Here is an 18,017-nt window from a genome sequence, read left to right as displayed (position 1 = left end):
GAAGAATCACCTGGTGCGCGGACACGTGTTGTTCCTCAGCGTGTTTGTCAACAATCATTATATGATAAGCCACATGTGAGTTTTTGGATTAATTGTTTTTATTGTCAAGCAGCTGTAAAATACATCATTTAGTGGTCAGAGAGTCAGTTATCTGTTGTTGGAAGCAACACTGAGGCTCCTGTTGTGCTGGGTTGGGGGCATAACGAATGCATTACCTGTTAAAGGTTTACAGTAATCACATATTCAAAAAGAGTTATTGTAGATTTAAATCAGAGTCCACATTCTCTAGAAAAACACTGTCGACCCGATGATCTCCCATCGGGTGAAACAGAAAATAATTTCAAATTGCAGCCTGGATATTGTGCATAAAGTGTTCACTCCGTGTCATGTGTTCGAAGGTAAACATATGATACCAACAACAATAAATTAGATAGAATAATCTTCTCCATAACAGTATTGATTGCGTTTTTAGCATTTTTTAAAGCGACCCAACCCTGCTGTTTTTAAGAAATGTACGTAAAATATTTTCTACAAAATGTTCTTTGGCAATCTTTTTAAATTAGCACACATTTTCAAAAGATGCATTTTAACTTAAATCAAGATGAGGAAGTTAAGAGTCGACTAGCTGAAGAAAAAGTGCAGAAGAGTCTTCATGTTCACACCGCTGCTTTGGTGCAGCTTGAGGAGGGGGGGGGGGGAAAGGTGACGCAGAAAGGCACAGAGTGGGTTTCCTCCATCATGTCTTCACACCTGCAGTTTGAACTGGAAAGAACTGGTGCTCCATACACTTGTGTCACAGTTGGGCATGGTGCGCTCTGTGAAGGTCACATTACCTTCTGCGTCTATCAGGATAATTGTATTGGTCCTAAACGGACAGGGACACGGGATAAAGCAAATTCAAATTAACAACAGAAAATGCTAGAAAACAAATCAAACAACACAGGCAGGTGTCAGGAGTAACACGAGGACGCACGGGTCAAGTCCCATCTGAGGTATTTAGCAAACGCCCGTATTAAAGGAATTCCACAAAATGATCATTTGTATATCGATTACTCCCCCTGTGCCCTGCGTCACCTTACATTCTTAAAGCAAACTTTGTTCGTCTTGCATGTCAAAAAACAGAGAAACATCCGGATGAAACCAAAGCCTTTTCAATAGAAAGGTTATAAACTATCGTGGAGGCATGCAACAACAGTTATCTTCACCATTTCAAGGTAACACAGGGCGAGTAATTATACAAATGGGCATTTTGTGGGTGATGTTTTCCTTTAGACTGAGCGGGCGGGGGCCGTGCCTCGCTAAAGGACACTTTCATGCCTCTGGAAAAGACTGTGAAAAGGTCACGTGGTCAGACTCTGAACTCTGTGTTCTCTTTGATCCCGTCAGTCACCTCAGGTGGAGACAAAGGGGGAGAGAGAGGAGAGAGGAGAGGTTTGGAAGTCACACTGACCTTGTGCCATAATGAGGGGTGCGAACACACACTGCTGTCTGAGCCTGGATGTAACCATTACCCTGGCCCTCCTGAATTGGATCAGGTGTGTTCCTGTTAAACAAACAAGTCATGAGTTGGCATAGAACCTTCTGTCATATCCCCCGTGCAGTATATGTACAGTAAGTCAGCGATCAACTGCTGCACACTATCCATTAAAGATGTAACGTACAGCAGCTCCTTCACACATTTCTCTGTGAGAGTTGACATACTTGATGCTCCTCAGATACTCAGTTCATTTCTACAAGCTGGGTCTAAGTTTAGCCATCGTTTGTATCGGCTATGAAAAGAATTTAACATTCTCTTGTTGAGATACGTGGAGCTGTGCAACAGGGTGCGAGGGATCAGACCGATATTAATGCGCCAGACTATTTCTTGGGTGGGGGGGGCATTGGCCTCTTGGAGTCTTGGCTGGTTGCCCGTAAACCTCAGACGACAAGATAACAAATACAAACTTCTTTACTATGTTTGTACGGCACGGTAGCTTCATGTTTACCGTACAGAAATGATCTTCTCAACCGAATCTCAGCAAGAAACCCCAAAGTGTCAAACTCCTCATGACAATGAGTGAAATGTGTTGTAATGATGTGGGAATGTTTAAGTGTTCACGACTCACAGTTCCTCATTATTGAGGACGTTGAGCAGCTCTTGCACCAGTCCATCGCAGGACAGCGACTGGTCGCTGACGGCGCTTGTGAAGTGGCGTTTGCCTTGCAGCAGCTTCCTCCACGGAGTTTCCAGCAGTGAATTACTTAAGCCATAGATTCCTGCTGAAAGGTATACGAAGAAACGAGACAATGCATCCACTGGTGAGCTCTGGTGGGGACCTTGTTGCACATCTTCTAATAAACAGACAATCTGGGAGCAATATCGACACGGGAACGTCCGGCGAACATGATTGGGCCGCAGGATATGATGTGAAAGGAACGGTTTCTACAGCAACCATAGTAAAAACACAGACCTGGTTTTAGATGAATGGGTTCAGGGCTGCCTCTGTTTCCATAGTAACACACAGTGTCTTGTTTGGCTCTACATGGGACACAGTAAGATAGAAAAATACAGATGGCATTAAGTGATGATTAAACTTGTTTGTGTGAAATTATGAAGGCTGTGTGAAGAGTCACAATGCTCGAAATAAAGGCAAAAACAGCAAAGAGGATGTTCAAAGACGCTCTCCCGAGGGAGTCCTGTGGAGGGAGTCCTGTGGAGGGAGAGCTCAGGGCAAAAGCAAATATCAAAAGTGCACCATACAGTTTTGTTTAACGACTCATTTTCTTTGCAGTCCTGGAAAAATTGGGAATTAAGAAACCTGTTTAATTTGTAGAGGCAATTGAAATGGGGAAGAAATGAACACCGCAGTTAACTGCAGCATTTAAATCAAACCTGAAGGGAACAACTGGGTGAAATGAAAGCTTCAAAATACAAATTAGTGCTGCAAACAACTTTGACGACTACAAAACCATTTAGTCACAGTGTTGGATCTCTTTGCAAAGTCTTCGGTCAGAGGGAAGTCTGAAAAATCTGTCTGACATCAAGGGCCTCTGTGACGGCTTTGGTACAGGAGAGGGAATAATACATTATGACCAAATCCTTTGAACCAGCAGGGGAATGCATTTCTTTGATGGCAATTTCATGACAGCCTTATACCAGTGGCATCAGTCAATCTGATGTGTGGCGCAACACTGCTTCAACATATAACTTGGGAAGCTTCCCAGTCAAGATGTTGCAAGACAGGAAGAGAACATGCTGCTGGCTTTTAAAAGCCAAAAGACATTTGGGCCTTTGGTCTGCACCATGTATCACCATGTATCACCATGTATCACCATGTATCACCATGTATCACCATGTAGCAGGAAAACCATCAACAATGATTTCATATCGGATGTTTGGAGCTCACTCAATCAGACAATAATTGGTTCGTTGATGGACAGAACATTAGCCGACCATTACTTTGACAGTCAATCTTCACTTTTCAAGCAAAAAGGCCAAATATTGGATTATTCCAGCTTCTCAAATGTCAATACTTGCTGCTTTTTAATCACTGTACACGTAATATCTTCGGGTTTTTATCTGGTGATGAGACAAAAGAAGCATTTGATGTTGGATAATAATGGACCTCTTCTTGTTTTATAACTATTATCTGATGTTTTACAGCACAAACAATTGATCGATTCAATCGAGAAAAATACTCCGTAGATGAATCAATAATGAAACTAATCCTTAGGTGTAACCGTAGTGATTGTAACCGTAGTGATTGTAACCGTAGTGATTGTAACCGTAGTGATTATAACCGTAGTGATTGTAACCGTAGTGATTGTAACCGTAGTGATTGTAACCGTAGTGATTATAACCGTAGTGATTGTAACCGTAGTGATTGTAACCGTAGTGATTGTAACCGTAGTGATTGTAACCGTAGTGATTGTAACCGTAGTGATTATAACCGTAGTGATTGTAACCGTAGTGATTGTAACCGTAGTGATTGTAACCAAACATTTAAAACAGATATTTGAGAAAATGTCTTCAACCTAGAAGATAAATATGTTTAAATGATTTAAGTTAGTTTACGTGCTACAATGAAATGCTTCTTGTTTTACTCGGCCAAGTGTAAAGGGAGCAGCGAGGGTCATTGTATAATATGTCAACTACAACTACAGAATAATGTACGAGATGGTGTGACGTGACAAACGTGCTAATTAAAACCGTCTCATCTCATTAGTTTATTATAGTTAATTACATGAAAGCTACCAAAGACTGAGGAAATGACATGATGACGGACACATGAGCAAACCTCACACTCCCCAACATCCCCTACAAATGATCTGTGATAGACGTGCTTGTCCACCAACAGATGCCCCTGTGCAGAGGTCATCTTGTACCGTTTGCGCAAGCTCTCCCTTGTCTTGTGTAAATTTCCAGAGGCAGGACAATATGTGTCTGGGCAGCTGTGAGAGGATCGTCAGAGCTGTGCACGATCTCTCCAACGACAACAAATCAAAGAGCTTAATATTGTGTGAAACTTGTACCTGAACCAGATGAACAGTCTGAACAAACAGCTGCTTTTCCTGTGTTCCTATGGTAACTATGAACACGGCAGCCAATGTTGACTCGGGCGATAGCAGTCACTCCTCATACAAGCATGTACACAGGAGCTGCTGAGTGGGAAGCAGATGGCACTGTAACCTGAAGGCAAACTGAAGAAGCTGTAACGCTTTTAACCTGTTGTCAAACCTATTGTTGATGTGGCAATGAACTCAACACTACCTGAAAGGCCCGCTGTTTAGGGTTGATTTGGGCTGAGACGAGGGAACAGCGGGAGGTCAAGGCCACTGGGCAAAAAGGAAATGAGGAGGGAAGAATCGAAAACAGATCTCAGTAAGAGGAGTAATCAGTATTCTGGCTGGGAGACGATCTAATGAAGAGTCCTCTGTACTGAGGCTGTAGAGCAGTTCCCCCATCGCCAGCTGTGGTGGAGTTGCCTGGAGATGGTTGGATGAGCTTTCGACATCATCAGTTCAGAATGTAGATGGAGCAGGTTGGCGGGGGCTCCTGGCTAGAGACAGCATGCACTTTTGTATCCAATCACACACACATCTGTGCAAAAACACCCACACATGCAGACATCAAAAGGCACGGACAGGGAGCAAACAACGTGCTTTGTTTGGGGTTTATAGATGCGGCGATTTATTGGCCGAACATCGCCATCGCCCCGTTGACTGCCTTTAGCCTATCAGCAGAAAAAGATAACATTCACCGATGCCAGGGACCGATGTTTATTTGTTGCGTCACATCACATTTGCGTTTGCTATGACATCAAAGAGCCAACATGGCACACATAGATGTGTCGCCGGCTGAAAAGGCTTTGAAAGCAGTTACTTGTCAAAGAAAATAAACTTTTTCATGTGAAAGAGTTTATATTAAAAAGGGTTTTCATACATTTGTATCAGTGGTTTTGTCATCATTGTTTTTAATAAGGAAGATTTTTGTTTCACTGGCACAAAAGGGGGAATAAATAACATCAAAACAAACAGAAACATCGGCTTCAGCTTTCAGCCAAATGAGCATTTTAAACAACCATCTTTAGCTCTATGGATGGCAATGAAGCAACTCCAAATCTATTGGAGGCATTACCATAACATTTCGTCACCTGAGGGTGAACGAGGTCTATCTGCACTTTGACGAGTTTTGAGAAAAATGCATTTGAAAGTTCAACAGTCCATCACGTGGACACTATAAAACCAACTCCAACCCATGTTGACACATCACATGCTGCACACTAGGTAGTGAAGTTAACACTGTTCAGCCAATTCAGTGCATTATGGGTAGAAACTAAACTCATTGTGCAGATAGACCTTGTGGTTCTATTGTTGAAAACCCAGAGTCCCAACTACTAATGATCTTAACTTGAACTACTGATGATCTTAACTTGAACTACTAATGATCTTAACTTGAACTACTAATGATCTTAACTTGAACTACTAATGATCTTAACTTGAACTACTGATGATCTTAACTTGAACTACTGAGGATCTTAACTTGAACTACTAATGATCTTAACTTGAACTACTAATGATCTTAACTTGAACTATTAATGATCTTAACTTGAACTACTGATGATCTTAACTTGAACTACTGATGATCTTAACTTGAACTACTGATGATCTTAACTTGAACTACTGATGATCTTAACTTGAACTACTAATGATCTTAACTTGAACTACTAATGATCTTAACTTGAACTACTGATGATCTTAACTTGAACTACTAATGATCTTAACTTGAACTACTGATGATCTTAACTTGAACTACTGATGATCTTAACTTGAACTACTGATGATCTTAACTTGAACTACTGATGATCTTAACTTGAACTACTGATGATCTTAACTTGAACTACTAATGATCTTAACTTGAACTACTAATGATCTTAACTTGAACTACTGATGATCTTAACTTGAACTACTAATGATCTTAACTTGAACTACTGATGATCTTAACTTGAACTACTGATGATCTTAACTTGAACTACTGATGATCTTAACTTGAACTACTGATGATCTTAACTTGAACTACTGATGATCTTAACTTGAACTACTGATGATCTTAACTTGAACTACTAATGATCTTAACTTGAACTACTAATGATCTTAACTTGAACTACTGATGATCTTAACTTGAACTACTAATGATCTTAACTTGAACTACTAATGATCTTAACTTGAACTACTGATGATCTTAACTTGAACTACTGATGAGCTTAACTTGAACTACTGATGATCTTAACTTGAACTACTAATGATCTTAACTTGAACTACTAATGATCTTAACTTGAACTACTGATGATCTTAACTTGAACTACTGATGAGCTTAACTTGAACTATCTCACATCTGTCAGATAGACCTTGTTAACCCTCAGTTGACAATTTGGTTCAGATATCCGTAGTGCTCAGAGGATGAATCCTACTGACTTTTCCTTTAGCAAAAATCACAAGGTTGATAAGTATATGGTATTATATATATATAATATATATATATATATATATATATATATATATATATATATATATATATATATATAATATACAATATATATATATATATAATATACAATATATATATATATATATATATATATATATATATATATAATATATATATATATATATATATATATATATATATATATATATATATATATATATAGGTCATAAGTAAAATGGCTCAACGACTATCGGGATGGATTGCCATTGAAATGTGAACCGATACTGAGAACTTAAGCAGCGGATATTTTAATTTGCACCTTACTGTTGCCGGACATATTTATGACATATTTTCTGGCATCGTGTACGTTTGTTGTTTTGCAAGTGTCATTGTTTATACGTTTGTTTTATTTGCACCTACTTTGTACTGCAACTGCTGCACAATAATTTCCTTGGAGATAAATAAAGTTTTTATCTCATCTATAGTCCCCCTCAGGAGGAATAATTGTAATAATCAGATCCCTTTGCGTTAGTGCCACTAAGAGAGTCAAGCTGCTAAACTTCTACACGTTAGCATTGTTATGGTGCGATACGAAGTACAAACAATAAACTTCATTCAACAATACTGATACAGCCATGTGGTGTATTTCAACATCGGCTGCTGTTGACCTGAATGGGACCACTGACGTGATAATAGAATACCATAATGTTCTTATATAACTTTGGTAATGAAATCTTATCACACCTGACCTAGAAAAGTTATCCCATCAAACTAAGCCTACAGACGTTCATGGAAAGATAAAAGCAGGAACTTTGAGTGGGATTCTGATCCCCCCCCCTGATGTAAAATAAGACCCCATTCCAACAATCCTAAAGCCAAAACCAACATTATTTAGATCTCTGAACATCTGGATTCACTCAATGAACAATGCAGGCTATATTTACTGTGAGCATCTACTGCTAACTCCAGCACTACGTCGTGTTCTACTCAAAGACCATGTGATTTACAGTAGCTCTTGTAAAAACAAATAATCAAAGTTATTCCTCTTTTAAAATGTTGAGAGTTCATCCACCGCCGATGCTCTGGAATGTGCGTATCTGATGCTGTTGGCGTTTCAGCTCAAACTAGCTTCTGCCAACAATGACAACACATGGTTTGAGGCCATGAGATTGAAGCACTTTCTTAAGCTTGTTTTTAATAACGCAGCCACACTCTGCACGACTGAAAGAGCGTTACGCGAGGCCTTTCCATGCAGGCAAACATCAGGAGAGATATTCATTCAAATGCAAAATCTCTGGGCATTGACTTTAAAGTGAGGGCGACATGAAGTGGAATCACAAACTAAATGTATATGAACGTCAGATATGGAGTGTTGAGAGCATCAAGCAGAGATGTTTTAATATACATGGTGTGAGCTACACGAAGGGACGGCTCAGTGCTGCAATGTTCTGCTGCCACTGACACGCTTGTACACGGTTATAGATTATTAATCAAGGCCGCGTTGGTTTAACAAGCATCACAAAAAAAACAACATAAAACAAGGACCAATACATAAATCATGTCTTCTGGGTTGTGGATTAAACAAACACCCTTTCTCATCTTTGCATCTCAATTAGGACTAGGACACACACACACACACACACACACACACACACACACACACACACACACACACACACACACACACACACACACACACACACACACACACACACACACACACACACACACACACACACACACACACACACACACTAAATCATGTTGCTGGTTACTGCAGAATGAGAAATCCTCTAATTGTAACAGAGCTCCTCTCTCTCCACCAGATGTAGTTATTGATTTGGAAAGAATCTAGACGCCTGATTTACTCTGAGCTGCTGGCAAACAAAAAGGCCGGTAACGACAGAGTTTATTAAAAAGACTTCGGCTTGCTTTCTGTCACTTTGTGTCACCTCTATCTGCGGTGAACGCAGCTCCCATGCGGTGGGTATTTGAAGAGGGACGTTTTCACAGCACAAGAGTGATTTCAGCCCCAGATGACAGCCCAGTCAAACAGGAAGACATACAGTATGGAATAATCAACATAAACACACGGGGTCTTTGGCTTTGCTGGCGTCTCATGCGCGTGGGATGCCACTTTATTCTTTAATTTAAGAGAAATGCCACTGGGACAACGCAGGTGCAACTACAGCTGCCGGTCTTAACAAGGACATTTGCATATCTTGTTGGTCAAAGAAACAACAGCTAAGCCGTCTAGCTGCGGTTTAGTCCCTTGTGAAAAGAGGGAACAAAGCGTTTTCAAAGGCTGAAATAATAATAATGGACTGAGGCTGCAAATAGATGATTCTGTGCTGATGTTAAAAACCTGAGACAAGACAAGACAAGACTACTTGCAAGTTTCTTTGGAAATCCAAGAAGATTTGTACATTTTACTCTAATATCCGTTCACTAAACCCCTAAACCATAGGTCCGCATGGGGCTGAATTATGAGAGACACTGGTGGTCAGGTGGTGTCATTTAGCTTTAGCTTCAGTCAGAACTCTATAATGTATGGAGCCATCAAGTCCATAGCTAAGAACGTTTTACAGGGTTCTCGTCTTACAATAAGTCAGCAGGAGTCTTTCAACCAACGCTAACGTTAGCTCAACTGGTTATATAGCTACAGCTCAATCCCATCCTCAACAAGTTTCTAAAAGATATCATCACGTGGTGCAATAAAGAACTTCTTACCATCTTAAAGTCTTAACATCCAACAGTTATAGGTGAACACATTACGTAGTTTTCTCCTCATTTCAACACATCTTTGACTCACTTGAACTCTGCGGTGATGAGGTTGAAGCCGTTGTACAGATGGCCTTCTGTCGACACCTTCTTCAGGTAAGAGTAGCTGTCAAGATCTTTGTCCATAAGAAAGTTCGACACGAGAAATCCTGCAGAACGGCAAAGTTTAAACATAAATGGTTCTAATATTAAGCACTCGAGAAACCTGAAACTGCACGAGTGGGACCATGAGGAGATGGTGGTGGAGACTACGGATGCATCTTATCGGAGAATATATTTGTTCATGGCTGTCTCACCTCTTCCTTGTACATCAGGGTTGACACGTCCTTCCATGTAGTTGGTGATCGCAGCCAGCTTGCCCCGCTTGCTGATCCCCAGCCATGATCCTCCTTCTCTACCACATTCCAGGTCGAGCCCTGGAAACACACAAGTAGTGCAATGTTTATTGAACTCATCTCCGATGTCCATCAGAGTTAATCTGGAGGTAAAACATATTGTATGCTGTTAGCAGACAAACCATTAGAAGAGTTATAAACAACATCCTCTGTTACTGTTAGTATCCACTTAGTAAAGTCATTTCTCATGTGAGGAGGCGCTGGGTGTCTGGAGATGAGACCTTAGAGATATTCCAGAACCACCGATCTGGAGCAAAGATTCATTGTTTTGCTTCAACAAATATCTACAAAACTTCCTCAAACTAATTAAATTAGGCACTTTCCCCTGACCTTTACAACACACACACACACACACACACACACACACACACACACACACACACACACACACACACACACACACACACACACACACACACACACACACACACACACACACACACACACACACACACACACACACACACACACACCCTATGTTTCCATCTAAAGCATTTGTCCCGTGACAAAGGGGAATGTGCTTGACAAGGCAAACCTTGAATCTGCAAGCTCTGCAGCTAACTGTCCTTCCTTCAACTTCCTTCCACTGCACTTGAAGCAGCATTAAGAAACATCTGATGAAATACTTCATCGACTGTCATTGAAACAAAAACACAAATAAGAGTAAGTATTGGAGGAGTAGATCTTTTATTTATGTAGCCTTGGTAGTAATTAAATGAACTCAATCCATTAATAAATCTCTGGACAAGGCGGACCGCCAGTCTACGGCACTTCCTGGTGATCAATAAAGACAGCGTCCACGTCTACTCAGTGACCACGAGAGCCAAACGCTCTCCCTCCTCTGGGAGTGGATGGAAAGCTAAGCCTGATCCCACCGGGAGCTATAGCTTAGTTCCCTTCTCGTCATGAGACGTCTCCTTCAGGGCCCTGCCTCCGCACCCCCCCAGCCCCGCAGATGAGGCAGGGCCATTTATTGCTGTCACATCGCATAAAAGCAGCCATCAATTAAGGGCCCGCTAGTGGAGTCCTGACCCCTCTATTACAGAGGGGAGAAGGAGACCGATGAACAACGAGGCTATCTCTGCGTTTCCTCCTTCAGCAGAAAAGAAGGGTGATTGATTTCCTCTGCCTGGCTGTAATGTGTATTGGACATCAGTCAATTAAATATAGTTTACTGTGGGTGGGGATATCCTGTGACAGAGTGGAGGAGAATTGCTTTCTGAGGTGGAGGAGACACATTTCTCCTTGATTTTTGAGAGACTTGAATAAAAGAAGCAAAACCTGCTGCACTTCCACATCGTCACAGAGCCAAGAGATACGCTTTAAAGTCTAACACCAATGGTCTTCTTCAGATAAATACGTCATCTGTTGCCTGATTCTGTATCGTTGTGTCTGCAGTTTTCTACTGTTTTGACCCGGCAGAAGAGCCGTCCAACCTCAGGGTCTTATGTGGTGAAATACAGGACACACACACGCAAGAAGTGATGTGTTCAAAGACCTTTACTTTACTGTTTTTACGTCTGCATAGAGGACGTTATGTCTTCAGCTTGGTTGAGAGTGTAGCATGTGCCAAGGAAGAGCCCCATTACTGTTGGGAGTGGATCGGAAATCACGGGGCGGACACACAAATTATCTTTCACATTTGTGCTGCGTTCAAGTGGTGTCGGAATAATGGGAAAAATGAGTTACAGACTGCAAAAATGTGTGCGACGCAGATATCAACGTGTTGAATGAAACGCAACACGTGTTCTTTGTAGCGTGCATGTTGTTTCCACGTTGGAATAGTACCATCTGAGGAGAACGTGTACACTCTCCAAGCGCCATTGCCATCTGCGAGGTGGTGAAATGGAGGTGAGCTGGACTCCGATGTACAGACTTACCGCTGAGGATCTCACTGTTGCTCCCCCAGAAGTCTGCAGCTTTGGACGGCCTGATGTAGAACTCATCTCTGTTTGCAGCCAAGATCAGCCTGAGGAGAGGGAAGAGTTATTACAGAAGGACATTGTCTCACACTGGCTTCCTGAAGGCCTCCGATGTGTCCAGGAGTCTTCAAGTACAGAAATATTACAAACCGACGGAGCAGGATGCAGAGGATACAAAAGGATACGAGAAGAAGGAGTTCTTTGATGACGACCATAGAAGAGAGGATCAATAGGACGGAGAAAGATAAAGGACAAGCCAATTAAAAAGTTACACATAAGCAGCCTTTAAAGAGAGGAAGTAAAGAGAAACACAGCTTATGATCCTAGTTCCCAAAGAGTCTGTGAACTAGCCGTCAGTGTCACACTATTACATCAACCCTGATGTTATGATATCAACTAAAGTGTTCACATTGTGCAAAGTTAAACTCCAGTCGATGCTCTTCAACAGAATCTTATACATTCTCACGTTTAAGCCGTCTGTCGGTGAATCATTTCCCTCGTGCACACTTTGTATTAAACCCAAATAACTTCATTTCAAATTGTATTGGAGAGAACCTACCCAATGCAACGGCACAATTTTGCCGATAACGCGTATGAAATGATGCACTATTTTGCAGCCGTAAAAGAATATCTTGGATTTTTAATATTTCACTCATGCTTAAGTGAAGAGCAAAGAAGCCAATGCAGATTAATATACGACACTTTCAGACAGTGTGGTATCAGATAACTGTTCAATCCTTAAACACACTTTAAACTTGTGTTAAGAGGTTAAAACCAAAGCTGTCGGCGCCTGCCTCGCGTCACTAACCTTTCATCCGTTTTAAAGTCCACAACACAAACATTTACTGCGACACACACCAACGAGAGGCCTGAACAAGAGTGTGATCCGATTTTAAATAAATCCCCTTGAATGTCTCTCTGTTGTCTGACACAGGATGCTTGTCAGTTAAGCGCTGCACTGCACTTTGACCTGTATTATTAATCAGAGTGTCAGTGAGTAATGACGCCATTATCTCCAAGGCCATTAACAACTACACACGGCATGCTGACCTGTATCTAATGCAACACCAGCCATTAGTTTCTACATGCATCTACTCGCAGGTCACTGCTGTCAATTGTGCAGCAAGGAATTGTAACATCACTTAGTGGCTTCTGTTATCCACGACACACAGCTCATCTCACCCCTTCACGTATACAACACAGGAAACAATCATGCCTTTGTTTACAATTTGAGCTTAAGGTCATTGAGATATGGATCTAAAACGCTCAAAAACAGCCTTTGGGCAAACTACAGGGCAATAAAATGTATTGACTTGTATAAAAGCTCCTTCTCAGCTTTGCAGTGGTCAGCCCATTACTCTTTGATGGGAGCACGGCTCCAGTTAAGAGCAAACAGATAAAGCAAACTGACCTAATAGGGGTCGACCTCTATGCATCGAGGGCTGATGATAGCCTGCTCCCATGGCACTGTGTGAGCCACCACTGCTCCAGAAAACAAAGCTTACACTAATGATGCTGCACCAGAGAGAGCATCTGCCTTCGGATCCTGAGGGGAAAAATCACATGCGAGCAGCTCTGATCGCAGTAACAGTCGGCCAGCTGCATCATGCAGGAGGGGTAGTGAGAAGCAGAGAAGTATCAGAGCTCTTCATGAATACTGAACTCTCATTCACAGTGGTCTGTGGACTTGGCAGCAGACACTTTAGGTTTGCTGTGGAATGATGCATTCAAGGATATCTGGGATTCCTGAAGGATCACTCTGTGACAGTTCTGGGAGCCCGTGACCTTTCATCTTGCAGAAATGTCATGTTGCATGTCTATTTGCGCCGATACACGGTATATTGGAGAAATAGCTGGATTCTATGAAATTTGCTAAAGATATTTTTAGTCCCCAGAGGAAAGTGTTGGCCTCCCCTCAGACAAAGCTTAGTATGCTGTTAGTTCAACAGGAAGGGTCACAATCATGAGGCTTCATCCTCCCCAGGGAGAACCTTGGATATCTGTACCAAATTCCACAGCAATCCATCCAGAGGTCATCAAGACCAAACCTTAAGTATCAACCTCCTGGTGATGCTACAGGAAAGCTCAAGAGGTCACCACCAGAGTCAGTAATGCATCCTCTGGGGAACATGAATGCATGTACAAAAGATCGATAGCGATCCATCGAACAGCTGATATTTCAGTCTGACTGACTTAATATGGTTAGAGACACACATGGCTATACATCTTAAAATCTAATTGGCAGGCTGATGATGATGATAAATCACGAGCATATTCATCGTCCCCAGAGGATCAACTTTTAGGCTTTTGGACACAACATGAGCTCTCAAGCCAGCGTTAGGTCAAAACGTCAACTTGCTTAAAACAAATATCATCAATGTAATTGCAGATTGCCACGAGTAACATCATACTGCTCAGGGGATAAACAATTATTTCTGTTTGCTAAGTCAATCACTTTCATCTTTTAGGGTGCAATGAACACAGCAGCCTGTAGGGACTGCTAGCGAAGCTGCTGATATTTACGATGTCTAGCCTAAAGGAAGAGCTGTAATTATAGGTCGAAATCATATTACAATGCTGCTGGCTTGATTGCAGCACTGTTTGTATTCTGAGCAGATGAAAAAGTTGAAAATGAAAAACAGGCAAGAAATATAGAAATCTCAGCATGTGGGTAATCATCCCAACATGAACCCATTTAACCCCCGTAGATACAATCGTGTCATGTTGTGCTGAGGGAGTGTAATAATTATTCTTAATGAAACTTTAACTTTAAAAGGAAACTTAACATTAACTTAATTATCTTAACATTCCTTTTGATTTCGACATCGCTGCAGCAATGTAGAAAACTACTTCTGCGAGCAGTAGTCTATATATAGCACTGATGTAACCACATTAGGACACAGTACGTTTCACCTTTCCCCAGGTTCAGGTCTGAGTCAGTGCTCACACCACAGCTCCGCCGTGACCTCCTGAGGGGGGGTCAGGCTCCCAGAGACTATGGCCAGGTTCACTCTCAATCTCAGGGGGATTATAATTCTCACATTGACTGCAGATCAGTGCACTGCTCTGTGTTGCCCGCTGAAAGAAGTTAGCATGCACTGCTAGGTAGGGCACATGGAAAGATTCATTCAGCGGTAGAGTTTGAGCAAAATCAGATGTCATATTTTTATAAAATAGATACAACAGAAAAGAAACTTCTATTCCCGTGACTCCTTTGTTATTACACTGCTGTCTGTGTGTGTGTGTGTGTGTGTGTGTGTGTGTGTGTGTGCAGCTCTCAAAAGGTCCAAATGGCACACTAGACAATCCTGAAACAAGATGAAATAAGGAAAAGTTGCAGCATTGTCACAAGTATGACAGCAGCGATGTCGAGACCTTATATTCATAAATAAAAAAACATATCTATATATTCTTTTGCTGCATGTTCCAACACTTCACTGAAGCTATATGATGCAAACTGAGGGAAATATTCAAACCCAGCGCTTGTTTTGTTGCATCAAAAATAAATATCATGCATCATTTTTAACACACACTTCCCAAAGAAATACAGCGTGACATATTGGGTATCTTCTGAAGAAGTAGCCTGACAACATTGTTCATCGAGAAGGACTGAACAGTGGCAACCTCAGCCTTTAAAAGGTTTACATAAACGCACTGCACTGCCAAAATGGAACGCACACAGGTGCTTATGATGTTTGATTCTTCTCTTGGTGTTTTTCCACAACCTGATTTATGAGGTTATTAGAGTGACAATTTAATTAAAGACTTGTTTGTCAAGTACTGAAGCAGAGAGGCACCTCCCTAGTTAAAGCACATACACATAGGTATACATAGATAGGTATGTGATTTGTGAATGTTTGCAATAGAGCTGCACTTAAGATGTATTGTTTGCACAAAAGGATACTAACATCATATACTGTGTTATTAATATCAAAGTTGGTTGAAAGGGTTGATTGCTCACCTGTAGGCATTTTTGGATACAGGCCGGGGGTCAAACTTGAAGAAGATTATACACATGGATGTATTGGGGGATTGATGACAGAGTTTCACTCAATCCACATCTGCCTTCAAATCTTAATCATATCTGTCGAAGAGAAAAAAATAAACACAAGCTAGTAAGTACGTGTGTTTAGTGTTGGTGTATGAGAGCATGGATGTGTGGTGATGTAGAAATCAAACATCTGTGAAACAAGTCTGACTGGGTGGGAGTATTAACATTTTGCAATAACATATACCGAGACAAGAGCAGCTAAAGGATTTCTTAACTGTCTGTGTTCACTCAATCACAACACTTTAATACATATTGATTGTGTCAATACTTACAATGTACGTGGCTGTAGGACAAACAAGTGGACCATCCAGAGTGCATGCTGTGTGTACACCTGTAAACACCTGTGAACATGACCCAGGTTCAGAATAGTTGTTAGACATAGAAACACAAAGGTTTATTATCTTTATTTTACTTGTAATGAGAGCAAAGGTAGCAATTGAGTAACATAAGTTCAGATACTCAATCATGACTCACAATGTCATTCAATGATGTGCTATGTAGAGGTACTATAATCATCTGATACCTACCTAGTTAGCTGCTTATTATTATTATTATTATTATTATTATTATTATTATTATTATTATTAGCATGTAAACGGTGTAATAATACTGCGTTAAACAAGTGAGAAGCACTTTGACAAGCTATTAATAGTTGTCCTATTTCAAGATGAGCTAGCCAAATAGCATAGCCATTGTCTGTTGTGTATGTAATAACAAACAGGTCTTGTACACAAAACTGGTTAATTAACATTATAATATGTCTACCAGCAAAATAGTTTCAGCACAACTTAGCTAGCATTAGCATTCTTACACTCAATGAGGAAAAACGAAGCAAACTTCAGCTACCTAACCTTAGTTACGTACGACACGTTATGTTTGCTAAGCTAATTGTTTACCCGCTGTCTTCTATAGAGTTTACTGCTGTGTAGTGCGGCTGGTTAGACCCACTGTCCCTTTACACTCGCTGTTGTCATCTAAAGGGAAGTGTTCACGTTCAGTGACGTCGATTTGCGTCTCCAGTCGTCTCAGAAACCTCGACAGCGGGCGTGAGTGTTTATTCTCCGTGCGTTGTCCTGGATCCCGCCCACCCCGGCACGAGAAATAAATAAAACGAGCGCACTTCCAACAAGGTTCTGAAGTTTGCTGTGATTGGTCAGTTTACAAGTACAAGTACAATCACAAGCTCACATCGAACAGAAATAATTCCTTTTCCGGTTTGTTAAAAAAATAAAAGCATTGATATTTTAAACACGCTTTGGTTAAATTATTTTAAACACGGAGCCAGGCTTTGCTTGTTTGTCTTTAATAACTTTAATTAGGTACAAAGATGAACCTTTTAATACAATATTCAATCAGGTCATTTAAAAACAAACTAAAAACACCAGTAGATAATAAAATAAATAAATAGATAGATAGATACTTAATCCAATACTTAACACATGGCTTACTGCTCTAAAGGTTGTCCACTGCCTAACTTTGCTGATTTCTCCTGCACAGACAAGCACTATATTGTAATATATATGTTTTACTCTGTTGGTGTTTGTATCGCTTTGAGAACTTTTACTTTGAAAATAATTTCTCTTGACGTTTTCTTTGCATTAAGTTAACTTGACAATGCCACAGTATTAGTAAATATAACAATAGAAGTACCATATGTAGAGAATTAGAAGACAGAACAGATGATAGAATAAAATATTATATAACTGATACATATGAGTGACTAACTGATATTGTGTTTTGTGACATTTAATCATAGATATCTAAATGCGAGGAATAATCTGTTCCTAGTAGCATCATTGAATAGGCTACTTAGCAAATTATAACAATTTAAAGTAAGCTAATAACGAGAGTAAATTACTTAATTAATAATTCTGCAGATAAATCATGCAAAAAAAATCAAT

General features: G+C 40.6%; 1 protein-coding gene across 3 annotated transcripts; it reads right to left on the bottom strand.

The window, feature by feature from the left end:
• Positions 1 to 76: 76 nt before the first annotated feature.
• On the bottom strand, positions 77 to 17,163 carry tango2 (transport and golgi organization 2 homolog (Drosophila)). Of its 3 annotated transcripts, none has more exons than XM_029440335.1 (10): positions 16,928 to 17,163; positions 16,389 to 16,457; positions 16,027 to 16,149; positions 12,024 to 12,112; positions 10,045 to 10,164; positions 9,780 to 9,897; positions 2,451 to 2,518; positions 2,106 to 2,259; positions 1,451 to 1,543; positions 77 to 865 (listed from the first exon to the last, which is right to left on the bottom strand). In XM_029440335.1, exons 3-10 carry the CDS (start codon positions 16,080 to 16,082, stop codon positions 745 to 747), a joined length of 819 nt encoding a protein of 272 aa, XP_029296195.1. In that variant the 5' UTR covers positions 16,083 to 16,149; positions 16,389 to 16,457; positions 16,928 to 17,163; the 3' UTR covers positions 77 to 744. The 3 variants fall into 3 exon arrangements, with proteins under 3 accessions (XP_029296195.1, XP_029296194.1, XP_029296196.1); XM_029440334.1 differs by having other exon boundaries at positions 17,013 to 17,163; XM_029440336.1 differs by having other exon boundaries at positions 2,106 to 2,256; positions 17,013 to 17,157.
• Positions 17,164 to 18,017: the final 854 nt, after the last annotated feature.

This window comes from Cottoperca gobio, chromosome 9 (assembly GCF_900634415.1).
Source record: "Cottoperca gobio chromosome 9, fCotGob3.1, whole genome shotgun sequence".
Classification (NCBI taxonomy): domain Eukaryota; kingdom Metazoa; phylum Chordata; class Actinopteri; order Perciformes; family Bovichtidae; genus Cottoperca; species Cottoperca gobio.
The sequence above is the reverse complement of the archived record's forward strand: the minus strand, read 5'-3'. Positions and strand labels throughout refer to the sequence as shown.